We start from the raw sequence: 16,249 nt of genomic DNA, 5'->3' as shown, positions 1-16,249 counted from the left end.
CATGTGTGATTCACATCATATTTCTGTTGGACAGCACTGCTTGAGAAGTGCTGCAACTTTGGCTGCCAAACCCTAGTTAACTTCTGGAGTCCCGTGTGGACTTTTCCATGGGGCAACTCTCAGGGCTTCAGGTTTTCCAGTTGTGAAATGGAAAGTAGTTTCCGCCTTCCATTCAGCTCGTAGCTAAGCACCGTGCTAAGAGCTTTCACAGACTTTCTTGAAACTCTCTAATCTCCGTAAGGTAAACCGTATTAGCCCCATTTTCCAAGTGAGGAAATCAAGGTCCAGAGATGGTAGGTAAATGCCTGAGATCACAGAGCAGGGAGCATCTAAGCGCAGGCCTTGTCACTCCACCACGCTGCAGAGACACAAAGAGGCAGCACTGCCCGTGCCCACCTCCACGGAGACCTCCAGAGAGTGATCCCTTCTAAGGACGGGACAGGAGGCCAGATGGGGAAAAGGGCACAGCATTTACTGTATGTCACGCAGTGTGATGGGCACCTCACTTACACTCCCCTGTGGAGAGTGTATTGTTATCATTTGACTTCCTGGCACAGCTAGGACGTGGCAGGCAAACTCAGGGGCACTTGATGGAAAGTGTGTGTGTTTTCCTCTCCACTCTGCTTCCATTCGGTATTCTTCAGGACTCTTTGGATTACAGGTAACACAATCCCAACTTTTTTAGCACATGTAACTAGAAGGTTTGAGGATAGCTCTGGGTAGTTTCAGGCATGGCTGGATCCAGGAGCTCTTGTCTTTCCCCATCTCTCGTATCTGTTTCCTTCGGCGTTGGTCTGTCTGTAAGATACTTACCAGCAGCTCTAGGCTTGCTTCCTGCCCAACCCCAGTGGACTGCTTCTCCTTCCTACATTTTCAATAGCCAAAACCAAAACCTTGCAATTGCATCTGGGCGTGGTTTGGGGCAGATGCCGGTCCATCGTGGCCAGAGGGATGAATGGACTGACTGACCCAGTCTGGTCACACGGCTGTCCCTGGAAGGGTGTTAGTCAGTCCTGGCCCCCAACCAGAGACCCTGAGGTCGGGGGAGAGTAATTCCTCAGGACAAATTGGGCTGCTTTACTCCAAAGGGGAGTGGGTGCCGGGCACGCACAAACTCCAGGTGACCACTGCGTTTCCCGGCGCCCCATCCCCTACTCTGGCTCGTGGTCATGACGGTTGTATTCCTGGGGATTTTGGTCTGAAGGCATTGCCACATCCTCACAGGCACAGCGGAGGAGAACACTGTCTGTGAGCTGCCTTCCCCAGGGACCAGCCCTGCCTGCTCCAGCCCAGAGGACTGCAAGGAGCCCACCAGGTGACTCCCCGGCCCCGTATCCTCCTTCCCTAGCCACCCAGCTGACCTTCGGGGGGACTGCCCCACCCCGCAGGACGCCCAGGGCATAGCTGGGCTGCGGGTGCAGGTCTGGTTCAGCCCACGGCGTCAGGATTCCAAGGTCCTCTCTGCCACGCCCTAAGTCATTTGAGGCCCTACAGTGTGTCCAGCCCTTGCTCTTGGGAGCTTATGGTGGGCCTGCCGGAGGCTGTGGGCAGAGGGTACGTGACCCTGTCGCTATAGAAACTGTCGTCCCCTGAGCACAGGCCTCCCTTGCCCCACTGGGAGAGTTGTCAGTCCCACCTCTGGCTTCTTCCCCCCAGCACCATCCGGCAGGCCGAGCCCACCCCGATGTCCCCGGCAACCTCCAATGCCAGGACCACACTTCTTAGAGGGGGCACCTCCGTTGCCCCAGAAGAGGCTTCTAAACTGACAAGGGCTCCCAACTCTCCCTCCTCCGCGGGGAAGCCTAGCTCAGATCCAGGTAATTTCCCCGTGAAGCTGTGGGTCGTCTCCTGGGGCAGCGGTGTCTGACTGGTGGACAGCCCATACGGGGTGGTGGTCGGGGCGGGTGGACGCTGAGCTGTGCTCTTTTCCCAGCGGGGAGGGAAGAGGGTCTCAAAGTCTGATCTCCTGGGGCTGAAGGCATCGAGGGCCAGAGGTCAACACTGTAAGGGCTCTTTCGTTTACCAGAAGTGCTAGGACCTCTCATGCGCCAGGCGTTGCGGTGGGGGCTGGGGCATGCTGTCCCGCCCCGCTGTCACGCACCTGGCCTGGCGCAGGCCAGCCTCTGCATGTGTGCACTGGATGCGAGTCCAGTTCCCATGGCAATGGGTCAGCTCTCAGTTCGTTCTTTTTTATGATTGAATAGCTTTCCATTGCGTAGCTATACCACACTCTGTTTATCCAAACAGTTTTGGGTATTTGGATTGTTTCCACTTTCTGGCTGTAATGAATAACGAAAAATAAGTCTTTGTGTGAATGTATGTTTTCATTTCTCTTGAGTTGGTTTTTAACTTCTTATAATTCTGGGTTCAAGCCCTCTGTCCTGTAGTCGTGTTCAAAATATCTTCTCCTGCCCTGTGGCTTGACTACTTGCTCTCTTTATGGTACATTTTTTTTTTTTTTTTTGAGATAGAGTCTCGCCTTGTTGCCCTGAGTAGATTGCAGTGATGTCATCCTAGCTCACAGCAACCTCAAACTCCTGGGCTCAAGTGATCCTCTTGCCTCAGCCTCCCTATTAGCTGGGACTACAGGCATGCACCACAGCGCCCGGCTAATTTTTCTAATTTTTGTAGAGACGGGGTCTGGCTGTTGCTCAGGCTGGTCTTTCTGATATCTTTTGATGAAGAGATGTTCTTACGTTTAATGTAGTCAAATTGATCGATCTTTTCCTTTATGGCTAGTGCTGTCTGTGTTCTGCCTTGGAAGTCTTTTTCTCCCTGGAAGCCTTAAAAACATCCTACATTTATTTTTCGGGATCATTATCGCTTTTCCTGTCACTTTTAGGTCTGCCATGCACCTTGACTTTTCTGTGTGGCGGGAGGCAGTGGTCCACGTGGATACGCAGTTGAACCACACTGTTTCTCACGCCCTTCCCCACTGTCTCATGTGCCGTCTCTGCTGTAAATCAGGCGTCCGTGTGTTTGTGGCTATGACTCTGGACTCTGAATTCTACCCCACTGGTCTTTTTATCTATTCTGCGTGAATACCACGCCGTCTCAGTTACTGTCTTTTTTAAATAAATCTTGATAGACGGTTGAGCAACTCCCCCAACTCTGTGCTTCAACCGTGTCTTCGGTATTCTTGGTCATTTGCATTTCCACGTACATTTTAGCATCAGCTTTTCAAATTCCACAAAATGTCCTATTGGGATTTTGGTGGGGATTGCACTGAATCTATAGATCAGCTTGGAAGGAATGTTTCTGATGATGATGTAAATCATCTTTTTCAACATTCCATGTTATCTTTATTGTTGGTATTATTTTGAACCATGTGAAAAACAGAAATTTCATAGGGTCCAACCTAATATAGAGAAATCCGATTGGTGTTGATGTAGTGACATGATGTCCAGCTGCCTTGCTAAACTCACTTACTCATTCCAACAATGCACCTGAGGGTTATTCGGGGTTGTCTCTGCCCTCAGTTAACCATCTGTGAGTACAGCAGCTTGGTATCTTCCTTTGTAAACCTTATCACTTTTATTTCTTTTTCTTGCCTTATTGCCTCAGCTAGCATCCCCTATACCATACTGAATAGCAGTGACGACAGTGGGTGTCTTTGCCTTGCTGCTGAGCTAATGGGGAAAGCTGCCTCCAAAGTTTTGAGTACAGAAGTGACAGCTCCCACGGGACCAGGGAGAGGGCTCTGGCATGGTGACCACAGCGCGTCAGAGATGGAGGAGCAGGAGGCAGGGCTGTCAGGAGGCAGTCAGTGCCCTGCTCCTGCGTGGAACGTGTCTGACATGCCTTCTCTCTCTGAGCCTCAGAACCCCCCGAGAGGCAGGACTGATCTGACCGGTGGGGGGTTGGGAGCTGGCCATAGTTGGGGTTGGGGGGCTTCAGGGATTGGGGTGAGTGAGGCCTTTGCCAAGGCAGTCTGGCCCGGAGCTTCTCCGCTTCTTTTCCCAGGGCCGTCCCTGACGCAGCCGTGCCCACAGGGGTCTGCCGACTGCAGGAAGCTGTGCGAGCCCGACTACTACCTGGACGGGGCCGGCCGCTGCACGGCCTGCGTGAGCTGCGCGCGAGGTAAGGGCCTCGTGTAGCTCCGCGTCTTGGAGGAGAGGCCGAGACTCTGCGGGTGGGGAAACCCGTCTCTGATGTCTGCTCAGCCCTCGGGAGCCTCACTTTACCTCTCTGTCAACTTCCAGTGACTCCTCTCACATTCGTGGGGTTTTACTGGCAGCCTCCTCTTTTCAGAGAGCTTGCATTTGCTTATTCTTTCCTCACGGAAACATTCATAAATCACCTGCATGTTCCAAATTGGTTTCAAACTCGTCTCATTAACTTTTGTAACTACTCTATGATACAGGGATTGGGGTTGTCCCCATCTTACAGAAGAGGAAACTGAGGCCTTCGGAAGTCAGGGAACTAACAAAGGCCACGGACTGGAGTTTGAAGCCAGGCGAGTCTGCCACCAAGTTCCGGGCTCTTGTCACCCCACTGAGCTACCTCTCCGAGCCCACTTCTGACCGGCACTTGCTGAGTGATGGCAGGAAGGGGACATGGGGCTTTCCCTGCGGCCAGCCCACTGCAGCCAGCCCTGTAATGTCCATGAGGGCCACTCAGGGCAGGGGCAGCTGCCCAGGTCCCGGGCTACGATGGCTGGAGAGGCCCCAGCCGCTCAGGGAGGCCACCGGCAACGTGTGATTCTGTCTCGTGTCCAGGGTTTCTTCACTCAGCAATGCGGACCAGAGTCGGGGAGGCCAAACAGGGGGATGAACACTCAGTTCGTTGGCATCGCAGGCCTCTGTCCCAGTTGCTAAGACTACCTAGCAAATTTTCTCAAAACCTAGTGGTGAAAAACACACCATTCTTTGTATTCATGGATTCTGTGGGTCAGAATTCAGACAGGGCACTCTGAGGGCAGCTCGTCTCCGCTGCACAGTGTCTGCGGTCTCCGCCGGAAAGCCCAGAGGCCCAAGACTGCAATCATGTCAGGGCTATTCATCCACGCGTGGGGGGGTCAATGTTGACTCCTGGCTGGGGCCTCGGTTCCTCCGTGTGGCTTACTCTGGGCTTCCTCATGGTCTGGTGGCTGGGCCCTAAAGGCAAATGTCTTGAGAGAGAGAAAGAGAGGCGGAGACAGACAGAGAAAGGCAACAGCCGTATCTCCTTTTACCTAGTCTGGGAAGTCGCGCCGCATAACTCCCACCACTTCCTATTGGTGGAGGCAGCCCTAAATCTCACTTGGGATCAAGGGGAGGAAAACAATGCCCTGCTTGATGGGTGAGTGGCAGGCTCTGGAAGAGCAGACAGGGCCAGAAATACCTCTATGGCCATTTTGGGGAAAATACAATCTGCCACAGCCACCATGTCAGATGCAGAAACAAGAGATGGGCCCAAGAATTCCTTCAACTCTCCTAACTGAAGCCCTACAAGGCAGTGGACGGCAGTATGGTGGCTAAGGGCACGGGCTCTAGAGCCTGAGGGCCTGGGTGCAGATCTTGGCTCTCCCAGTGGATTGCTTAGAAACTCAGGCAAATGTCTTAACCTCTCTGTGCCTCAGTTTTCTCACCTGCAAAATGGGCATAACAGTAGTATCTATCTTAGAGAGTTGTGGGAATTAAATAGGTTACTGTAGGTTAATCTGGGCAGAATACCAAGAATACTTCTCACACACACTCGATTATCCTAAAAGCTGTAATAATGATAATAGCTGTCATTGTCTCAAATCATCTCATTCACTGCTCACTCACGCCCTTCTCACGGATTCCCCAAATCCTGCTCAGTTTCCTCTCTCTGGAGGTTCTAAGAAGAGACTGTGTGGACCTTATTGTTACCATGCCGGGTCTCTAAGCATCTGCTGACTCAGAAATGTTCCTGTGGGGCAAGTCACCTTTGCCTCGTCCACTGATACAATAATTCTATCTTTACCCACAAGTGGGAGATGTTCCCAAACATATACAAATGCATTATTACACTTTTTCTTTTATAATACCTCTAGCATTTTATTTTATCTTTGTTTTTGAAAAAATAACTTATGGAAATTTCAAACATTCAGATGTAGAGTTGGAAAGCTCGTGTACCCTTCTTTGCACTCTTCCTTTGGCTCTGTCTTTGCCGTGACGATGGGTCTGGCTGTCACGTGTGGCGTACGTACCATGCTCTGTGAACCTACATCTTGCTCTTGCACTGTAATCCTATCTTTCTCTCCTCAACAAACCTCATTTTTGTGCGTGCCAAAAAAAGAAATGGCTGTATACTGCCACCCAGCTAGAAACAGTTATCGTGTCCTGGCCGGTCTTGGCTAGTCTGCACCCACCCCCACTCACCCTGCCCGCTGATGCTCTCCTTTCGACAGCTTATGGAGATGTGGCTGATATACAGTAAAACGCACATGTATGCAATTTGATAAGTTTTGACGTATGCACGTGGCTGTGTCTCCAGCCACCCCCTCGAAGTTTCCTGGAGCTTTTGTCAATCTCCCCCCATGCCCGCCGCACCTCCATTCCCAGGCAATCATTCTGCTCAGTTTGCATTTGCTAGAATTTTATTAATATATAAACAGAACATACAGAATGTCACCCTTTTTTTCTTTTTTTTTCTTGAGACAGAGTCTCGCTCTGTTGCCCAGGCTGGAGTGCTGTGGTATCATCATGGCTCACTGCAGCCTCCAATTCCTGGGCTCAAGTCATCCTCCTGCCTCAGCCTCCCAAATAGCAGGGACTACAGGTGTGTTCCACTATACTCGGCTAATTTTTTTTTCTCAATTATTTTTTGTGGAGACAGGGACTCACTATGTTGCTGGTCTTGAACTCTTGGCCTCAAACGATTCCCACCTCGGCCTCCCAAAATGCTGGGATTACAGGCGTGAGCCGCCACACCCAGCCTGTCCTTTTCTGTCTGACTTCTTTTTTTTGTTGTTGTTGTTGTTGAGACAGAGTCCCACTCTGTCGCCCAGGCTAGAGTGAGTGCCGTGGCGTCAGCCTAGCTCACAGCAACCTCAAACTCCTGGGCTCAAGCGATCCTTCTGCCTCAGCCTCCCGGGTAGCTGGGACTACAGGTATGCGCCACCATGCCCGGCTAATTTTTTCTATATATTTTTAGTTGTCTAGATCATTTCTTTCTATTTTTTAGTAGAGATGGGGTCTCGTGGTCTCAAACTCCTGACCTTGAGCGATCCGCCCGCCTCGGCCTCCCAGAGTGCTAGGATTACAGGCGTGAGCCACCGCGCCCGGCCCTGTCTGACTTCTTTTACTCAGCGTAATTATTTCCAGCATGCCAGGAGACCTGCTCAACGGAATAGTCAAATGAGCCTTTATTTTCTTGTTGGACGACCCCTGAGCAACAGCTTCTCTGTCCTCCTAGGGGCTCTTGGACCCCCTGCCTTTGCCATCCTGGTCCCTCCCCATGACCCCTCTCTGTGTTCCTTAGATGACCTTGTGGAGAAGACGCCGTGCTCATGGAACTCCTCTCGCGTCTGCGAGTGTCGACCCGGCATGTTCTGTGCCACATCAGCCACCAACTCCTGTGCCCGCTGTGTCGCCCGCCCTGCCTGCCCACCGGGGATGGTCGTCAAGCCCCAGGGTAAGCAGCCCCCAACCAGGGGCCGAGGCCTGTGCCGCTCCTGCTGTACCTCTCCCCACCCCCAGCCCGGCAAACGACCCTCGACCCTGGCTGTTAACTAGGTCGGCTTTGGGGTTTGGTTATCGTCTGAGGAGTTAGACCCAGCGAATGGGATGATAAGATCCAGATCTGGCATGTTGGTAAGAGGTTCGGATGATATTTTCTAAAAAGTCTTCTTCCTGAAATTATTGGGCTGGTAAAATCGTGACTCATTTGCACGGCTGTTTCATTGTCTCAGCGAGGGGAATATAAAGTTTCTGAAGAGATTTCCAAGACAGTGGGCTTTGCCAGCATGCAGGAAAATATCAACCCCTGACAGTTTTTTAAAAAATGGGCTCGTCAGCAGATGAGAAATTTCAATAAGTTTCTAGAAAGCTGAAAACAAATGGAAGGTTGGTGACAAATAAAACCGAGTGGAGGAAAGCCCACAGCGGGTCACTGTGTGAGGGCTCCAGGGGGTGAGGGCCACTTGCTCAACAGACCCTCAGGGAGGCTCTCGGCTCCCAGCAGGTGAGGAACACAATGGCTGGGCGGGAAGTGGGGGGCTGAGACCACATCTTGAAAATAAAATTAAAAATTTATAACAATGGCTTGTTATAATATTGACCAGTCTACATAGATGATGCCTAAGGGTTTTTTTTTTTTCCCAGTAAGGCAAGTTGTTTATTCTTTATTTTATTATTATTATTTTTTGTAGAGATGGGGTCTTGCTTTTGCTCAGGCTGGTCTCAAACTCCTGAGCTCAAGCGATCCTCCCGCCTCGGCCTCCCAGAGTGCTGGGATTGCAGGCATTGAGCTACCTCGCCCGGCCTGTTTATTCTTTAAAGAACGTTAGACTATATTACAAGCTAGTAAAATCTAAGGGAACCTAAATACATCTACATTAAAAAAGTCATCTATATTTTAGCAACATGAGTTGACCCAACCTGCAGAAACCTATGAGTATTAAGAGCGGTTCTGTTGATCTGGAGGTTGAGTTCTGCAAGTGCTTTGGTTCTGCAGCTTATCGTAGAGGAAGAGCTGCAGCTGGTTCCATGAGGGACACATGTAAGTACTTTGAAGTCTTGCACTTCCCCCTAATTGCCCGCCGAGGTCCATGGGGCATATCAAGGGGCGCCTTACGTAGCTCACTCCGGCGAGGCACAGTCTCACTTAATGAACAGCCTGTCAATGCAGCAGGAGTTTCTGGCTGGAAGTGCCTGTTCGAGTCTAGTCTGCCAGGCAATGAGCCGCTGCAGCTGTCCGTGAGAGAAGGTATTTCCAGAATGGGCCAGCCTCAGGTAGACTCAGTCCTGCCACGTACTTGGCCAGGTTCTCAGTTCTGACACACATTCCTTGCTGCCTCAGGTACCGAGGGAGACACTGGTTGGTGGTTGGCACTGTCAGATCAAAAGCTACGGCTCTCAGGAGCAGGTATTCCATTCTTAACAGTTGTCGCTTAGTGTATGTGTCATCGGTTGTGTAGACAAACTCATCTACTTGGGGTGGATATATCTCTTCCTGTTTCGAAGCCAAAAGAATGGCTGCTGTTTCTACCAGCTGCAGTTTCCCTCTCAGTGCATACACGACAGGACTCTGTCCGGGAAGCTGACAGCCAGGTGCAGAGTCTCTGCTCAAAGCTGATATTCTTCACCACCCTCCACCAGAATCGTCCCCGTGCCTTCTGTGACGTCTGGCTGGTTTCTCAGGTCGTGAGCTTTGGGCCCGTACCTTATTTCAGCTTCTCTAAGGTACGGATGAATTTCTTCAGCATACTCAGTTGCATTTATCGCACCTGTGCCCACACCTGATGCGTATTCGGACTGGGAATGGGGCGGTGACTCTACCGGCCCAGGGGAAACAGCTGAGACCCAGCAGGAAGGCAGGTCTGACCCGAGTGTGCCAGTGTGCTACTTCACATACATCCTCAAAAGCCATCCTCTCTGCCTGAGCGGCTGTCTCTGTCCCCTGCTCGGGTTTGTCCTTGTAGATATCAAACCCTCGCTTGGGGAGTTCGTGGACCCTGCAGTCAGTGCTTTCTTTCCAGCTGCAGGGAAGGCATTTTCAGATCCAGAAAAACACCCGATGGTTGCGATGCCCTGGCCACAGGTTTTCCTGACCTGCCCACTGTCAGCTAGCACCCCTGGCGCTATTCTTTGTGGGGGATCCTGGCCCAGCTGGGCTCTGGTGAGCATCTGACAAGCATGGGGACCTCTGGCCGCTGGAGCCGCGATGACTCTGCTCCCGGAGCTGCTGCGGCGCGTTGCCTGGGACTTCCCCGGCTGCCGCTGGGAGCCCACGGCCGGGCCCTGCAGTCCTCGGGGTTATATCTTTGCATGTGTCGATGCCTGAGTTTTTATCCCCTGGTAAAAACAATCAACTTTTGGACTGATGACACTGATGGAACATCCAGGGAAAGATCGGGCCACCCGTGGGGCACTGCCACTCTGCTTGTAAAGCCCTCTGGGCATTTGGAAGTGCACCTGTCACTTGGTCAGCCTCACCCAGTCACCCCGATATGAATACTGCCAGCTCCCACCCCTGCCCGTGGGCCCAGGGTCCCCCCGCAGACCTCCTGCTCAGGGAAGAGACCCACTGTGAGTGAGACATACTGACACCACGGCCGGAGAACCCCACCCCACCCCGACTACAGGAAAGTTCAGCACAGTCCTTTTTTAATAAATATGAATGAGCAGCACAGATCTTCAGACTGATAAGGAAAACCAGCCCTACAAAGGAGAAAAACAAGAAATAAAAACATGCAAACAGAAAATCTTACTGCCGATGAAGCAATGATAAATCCAGGAATAGAAGAGAACTTAGCAACATTAAATTCATGTCCACAGAAAAAGTCATCAAGTTTTGACATCTGTGAAGTGAGCACAGGAGGCTATGAAAAAAGACAAGAAATAACTTTTATTGATATGTTAATAATAAAAAGTGTGGAGCCCAGTCCATTGCCTGGGCTCCCAATTCCCCAGTAGAGGGCGCTAGAGGGTGGCTGCGGGAGGACGTGCGGTCTCTTAGCTGCCTTTGCTTTCTCTTGTCTGTCTGCAATCGTCAGCAGGGCATGTGGCGGGCACGTCTGGTGGTGCTCGCAGAGCTGGCAGTCCCTCAGCGACCTCACAACCCCAGCCTAGGCTGCCGATCACTTCACGTGGCCCTCCCAGTATAGACACTGGCACGCTCCAGGCCTCATATCAGCAGAAATGTCCCGACTCTCTCTGTGCACCCCCCGCCAGCCCCAGGTCTTCAGCACCCCATTTCTCGAGGCCCTCCTGATACAGCCTCTGTGTGCACAAGGCCTCACACCCACAGCGGAAGCCTAACTCTCTCTGCGAGCCTGACCCGAAAATTAGGCTTTGGATCAAAAGCCCCTACCAGGAGCAAGGCAAGGATGAATGAGAATTACCCACGTCTACACCTCTAGTGAGGCACTGCCGTTTGTTTGCCCGTTTATCAAGTGATGGTGTTGGGTTGTTCCCAGTTTAGGGCTGTCACGAATGAAAGCAGCTGTGGATATTCTTGTTCGAGTCTTTGGGTGGATATATATTTTCGTTTCCCATGGGTAAATACCTAGGAGGGGTGGCTGGTCATTATGCTGTGGCCACACAGTCAGAATGTCTCTGAGGGCCAGTCCAAGCTGGTCACCTGTGACCTGATGCAGCCACCTCATTCTGTGGGGAGAACCACAGGGCTGAAGCTAGGGCCGGAATGCACGATCCCAGGGGTCAGCCCAGAACTCTCGCCACTGGACCACACCACCTGCTTCCTAGTTCTGAACCTGGAATTTACCCAGTGGAATTGCAATCAAGTTTGAAGGCAGTATAAAAACAGTTTCAGACATAAACAGTCCAGAAAGCGCTTCTTCTTGTAACGTCTCTTAGAAAGTTATTTGAAGGTGTAATCCAGCTAAATGAGGGGACAAAAAACAAAAAGGAAGAAACCATGGACTCTAGAAACCAGTGACTCTGGCCTAGGAGAGCTGGGAAGAGCAGTCTGAGAATGACAGCTGGGCTGCAGACTGGTTGAGCCGGATCAGAGCAGGAAAGTGGAGGCCTCCAAGGAAGCGTCTCAGGAATAAAAGGGAAAATTGCAATAAATCGCACGATTAGTAGAGTCAAAAAACCTGCGTATATAGTCAAGGCACACTATTCTTTTATCAACAAGAACAATACAGGCAATTGAAAACTCCAGGGAAACGAAAAGGCTGGCAAGAAATTTATAGTCCAATTACGAGGATGAGAATTTCCCCTGATTTCAGACAATTGCTGAATGTACAAAAAGAAAATCCATTTGACCTTATGCTAAGATCATTGTTCAAATGGCCCAAGGATCAGGTGTTTGGATTTGAAGAGAAACATATTAGTCTATTAAATAATCTCTAATTTTAATTCCTAAATTGAGACTAAGAGTAGGCAGGTTCCTTCTTTCCTAGCGGGCCCTCACCAGAGAACATAAGCCAGCCGACCAGGGCTAGACAATGCCTTCTGCTCACCTGCAGATCGAAAGGAGGAGGAAAGGGGGCGGATCACTAACTCAGGGAGAAGGGGGAAGGTTCCAGGTGACACTTGGCACATGCAGAGCAGGGCGAGAGGCACCCAGGCAGGCAGTGCTGGGCCCATCTTCTGTGCTTGGAGGAGAGACAGCAGGTTTGTTGCTGAATTCTAGCAGGTGTTCCAGCGGCAGCTCAGACTGTGGGCCTGTCTAGTTACACCAGGCTGCCTTGGAGAGAGGTCAGAGGGCTCTCTCCTCATGGTGCTAACTGGGTCTAGCAACAATTAATTGGCTTGTAATCGTGGGACCAGCCCAAACTGGGCCTACCCTGTTAATAACGAAATGTCGAGTTCCCCTGTAAGTACGACAGAGCCAAAATCTGCTGGTCGTGTATCCAGGCACATACAGTAGAAAAAGCTTTCACCGCTAACAACTCCTGGAACCGATAGTTTCTCTCTTCAGAACCAAGAAGACCAGAATATGACTGGAACCTAAATGCTGGAACTCTCAGAAGTGAGGGGTCTGCTGGGCCCGGAAAGATCCAGGGCTAAGATCAGCCTCAGCATACCTTGCTGTAAATGGCCACATTGAAAGCCCTCTGATCTGACCCTGTGAAGCCAACACTCCTAAATCCTCTCCCTTGCCCTCCGAGCCCATAAACTTGCCCCAGACCCCAAATGGGGAAGAAAGATTTAAGCCCACCTCCTGTCTCCTTGCTGGCTGGCCCTGCAGCAAAACCATTCTTTCCTCAAAAGCTGGTGCCACAGTGTTGGCTTCTGTGCACGCTGGGCCACAAGCCCATCTGCTCAGTAACAGGTTCGAGCACAAGAGCTCCTCCAAATCTTCCAAAGTAACCTTTCCCTGAAACCTAGTGACATTTCCAGTGCTGATTCAGACACTGATTTACAAACATATCACAGCACATTGCCTCATCTTCCCCTTAGCTTACAGCCTCCGGACGTCGGCTAATTCAGGTAACAGTCTGGTGAGTGCATGGAAAGATACAGCATCTGTTTGGAGACCCCCCCAAAAGGAGGGTTCCTCAGGACCTACCAATCTAAGAAGGAAACTAGCTGTAGCCTCACTTTCTCTTCTGAGTGTTTCAGGAAAAATCTGAGAGGTGTCACGAGAACATTTTAGAAGGGAGGTGTGTGCTGGGGGGTTGCTTTGTACCACATCAAAGAAGGGGTGCTGCCGCCAGGGCTGCGGGGGCGGAGAGGTGTAGTGCCTGGGCACGATCCACTTCAAATGTGGGCCAAATTGTTCTGTCCCAGAAAAGCAGTTGATCATAAGCTGGGAAGAAAGTGCCCCGGCCGCAGGCAGGAGGTGCCATGGCCCAGTGGGGAGTGCTCTGGGCTGGGACTCGCCGTCCTCCGTTCTAGCTCTAGCTCCAGCCCTGTGGTTCTCCCCGTCTGTAAAGCCAGGTGGCCAGCACAGCCACCCAGCCACCCCTCCCAGGTACTCGAGAGAAGTGAAATCATACGTCCACATGGGCGTGTGCGAGAGTGCTCAGAGCTGCCTTATTCATGGTAGCTTCAAACCGGAAACAACCCAGATGTCCATCGCCTGGTGAACGAACACGTAAGCCGTGGTACCTCCGCACAGCGGGGTGCTGTTAAGCAATGAAAGGGATGGACTTTTGGTAATTGCAACATGGGTGAATCTCAGGAACATTACGCTGAGTGAGCCTCTCACATTTCTGAGATTCACCCATGTTGCAATTACCAAAAGTCCATTCATACGTCCCGAATGATGCTGTCTGTATGAAATTCTGGAACAGACAAATGAACCTATAGTGATGGAAAGTAGATCGGTTGTTGCCTGGGTCTGCAGGTGGGGGAGGACTAATTGAGGAGGGGCACTAGGAAACTTTCTGGGGTGACAAGAATGTTCTCTCTCTCTCTCGTTTTTTTTTTCTTGAGACAGGGTCTTGCTCTGTCTCCTGGGCTAGAGTGCAGTGGCATCATCATAGCTCACTGCAGCCCGCAACTCCTGGGCTTAATTAAGATCCTCCTGCCTCAGCCTCCCAAGTAGCTGGGACTACAGGTGTGCACTACTATGCCTGACTAATTTTTCTATTTTTTGTAGAGTCAGAGTCTCCCTATGTCTCCCAGGCTGGTCTTGAACTCCTGGCCTCAAGCAATCCTCCCACCTCAGCCTCCCAAACTGCTGGGATTCCAGGAGTGAGCCACCATGCCTGGCCTATTTTGATCAGACTTCTATAATAGTTATATTTGTCAGAACTCATCAAACTGTACATTTAGGGGATATTTTCTTGTACATAAATTATGCCTCAATAAAGTTGATTTTAAAAGAAAAAATACTTTAAAAATTGAGGATACTTTTAAACATCAGGAGATCTCAGGTTTCTCTTAACTGAAATCGGAAGGCCCACCTGCCTGGGGGATCACCGTGGTTGGAGATGAGTAGCAGCTTCTCCACTTTGATCTTTTGAAGCACAAATCTGACCGTCTTAGTGACTGCAGCAGCAGGAATCCTGTGTCACAGTCTGCACTGTGCTGCCTCCCAGAAGTCACCAGCCTGCTGGTTAAGTCTTTCCTGGAGACATCAGGCTCGATGGCACTGATTCTCAGATGTTGCCCCACCCACCTGCAGGTATGGCCGTGAGGGACACCACCTTGGAGCCGCCTCCACCAGGGACCCACCCTGATTGCAGCATCACCCCAGAGAACAGCGAGGCGCCTGCCAGGTGACTCTGGCCCCTTCCCTCCTTTTGGCTGCTGCGGGACCTGGCTGCCCCTGCCCAGGGGACGCCTAGGGGGCAGCTAGGCTGGGGGTGGTGTGGGGTGTGGCTGGATCCTCTGGGCCAGGCCCACAAGTCATTTTGGGGAATGTGTGTCTGTCCCTGTGCTGGCATCCCTGGAAAGCCAGAAGGCCTAGAAACCCAGTCCTTGCCCTCCTTGCCTGGCAGAGGCATTGGGCAGAGGATCCGGGGACTCAGGCCTTGTCTACACAGTCCGCAGAGAAAGAGAATTACTCCTGAGCACGCACATCCCTTTTTCCATTTTGATCGTCACTCCTGCCTTGGGCTTCTCTCCCCGCAGCTCCCCTGCCACCATGAGCTCCCTGGTGGACTCCCAGACCAGCAAGACGCTGCCCATCCCGACGAGCGCCCCCGGCTCCCTCTCCTCCACAGGGAAGCCCATTCTGGACCCAGGTAATGGCTGCCCACACCCCAGCTGGGCTTCCTCCCAGGGGCCAGGCAGGCAGCTTCTCCTTCGTGGGTGTGGCCTGGGAGGGGGATCAAGGTAGACCTCAGGTGTCTGGCTTCTGGACTGTTCTTTCATTCTTGTGAGCAAAAATTTTTTCACAGCTTCATCCTCGTGGCCCATAATTACTACTCAGAAAATAGGTATTTGTTGAATGATTTCCTGATCTTGACTAGTTGCTTAATTCCTTTGAGCCTCAGTTTCCCCATCTGTAAAACTGTAATGGCATAGACCATGCAGGGCCTAGCTCTTAGGAGATGGTACTGGGAGATTTCATTTTAGGACTTGCAGTTCTAGACACTGGCACCAGGTGGCGGTAGCTCCCAGGTCAGTAGTTCTCAAAGGGGACTCGGCTGGCTGCCTGGGCACGGCCTGGGAGCCAGTTAAAAAAGTGCATTATGGGGCCCGCCCCAGGCCTACAGAATCAGAAGCTGCATTTTAACAAGATCTCGAGGGGGTTCACATGCACATTAATGTTTGAGACGCACTTAACTGGCATACGCTACTTTTTTAACATCTAAAAGTGGATGTGAAAAGTGATAACCAGATATACCGAGTCTGTAATGACAAAAGGAAAAAAGGAAGCAAGTTTAGCACTAAGATGTAGAGAAATAGATCCAGATAGCAGTTAAGAGTGTGGGTGCTGGAGTCTGTGGGCCTGAGCTGGGACTCTACCATTTACCCTGAGGGTGACCTCAGACAAGTTACTGAACCTTCTTGAGCCTCAGTTTCCCTTGTTTGTAAAATGGAGATATTGAGGGTGCCTGGGGCATAGGGTTGTTGACTGACTCATTCATGGAATGCTTGCCAAGTGTGTTCCTGTGCAGAGTAGACCCCGTGCCTGCTCTCATGGAGCTCACGGTCTAGGGGTGGCTGGGAGTTCTACCTTATTCAAGTTCCCCCTTCCCCCTCCTCACTGCTTG

The 16,249-nt window shown here is 51.3% G+C and overlaps 1 protein-coding gene and 1 pseudogene across 1 annotated transcript in view; one reads left to right on the top strand and one right to left on the bottom strand.

Annotated features, from left to right (window-relative positions):
* Nucleotides 1-16,249, top strand: part of TNFRSF8 (tumor necrosis factor receptor superfamily, member 8) — a 37,120-nt gene that overhangs the window by 3,188 nt on the left and 17,683 nt on the right. The window contains exons 2-7 of the mRNA XM_012662471.1: nucleotides 1,225-1,315; nucleotides 1,657-1,817; nucleotides 3,964-4,080; nucleotides 7,429-7,581; nucleotides 14,713-14,806; nucleotides 15,162-15,274. Coding sequence (XP_012517925.1) covers nucleotides 1,225-1,315; nucleotides 1,657-1,817; nucleotides 3,964-4,080; nucleotides 7,429-7,581; nucleotides 14,713-14,806; nucleotides 15,162-15,274 — 729 coding nt within the window. The remainder of the gene's footprint in view (nucleotides 1-1,224; nucleotides 1,316-1,656; nucleotides 1,818-3,963; nucleotides 4,081-7,428; nucleotides 7,582-14,712; nucleotides 14,807-15,161; nucleotides 15,275-16,249) is intronic.
* Nucleotides 8,624-13,386, bottom strand: LOC105824861 (annotated as a pseudogene).

The sequence above is a fragment of the Propithecus coquereli genome, unplaced genomic scaffold (genome assembly GCF_000956105.1).
Source record: "Propithecus coquereli isolate 6110/MARCELLA unplaced genomic scaffold, Pcoq_1.0 Scaffold77, whole genome shotgun sequence".
Taxonomy (NCBI): Eukaryota; Metazoa; Chordata; class Mammalia; order Primates; family Indriidae; genus Propithecus; species Propithecus coquereli.
Note: the sequence above shows the minus strand (reverse complement) of the source record. Positions and strands in the feature narration are given on the sequence as shown.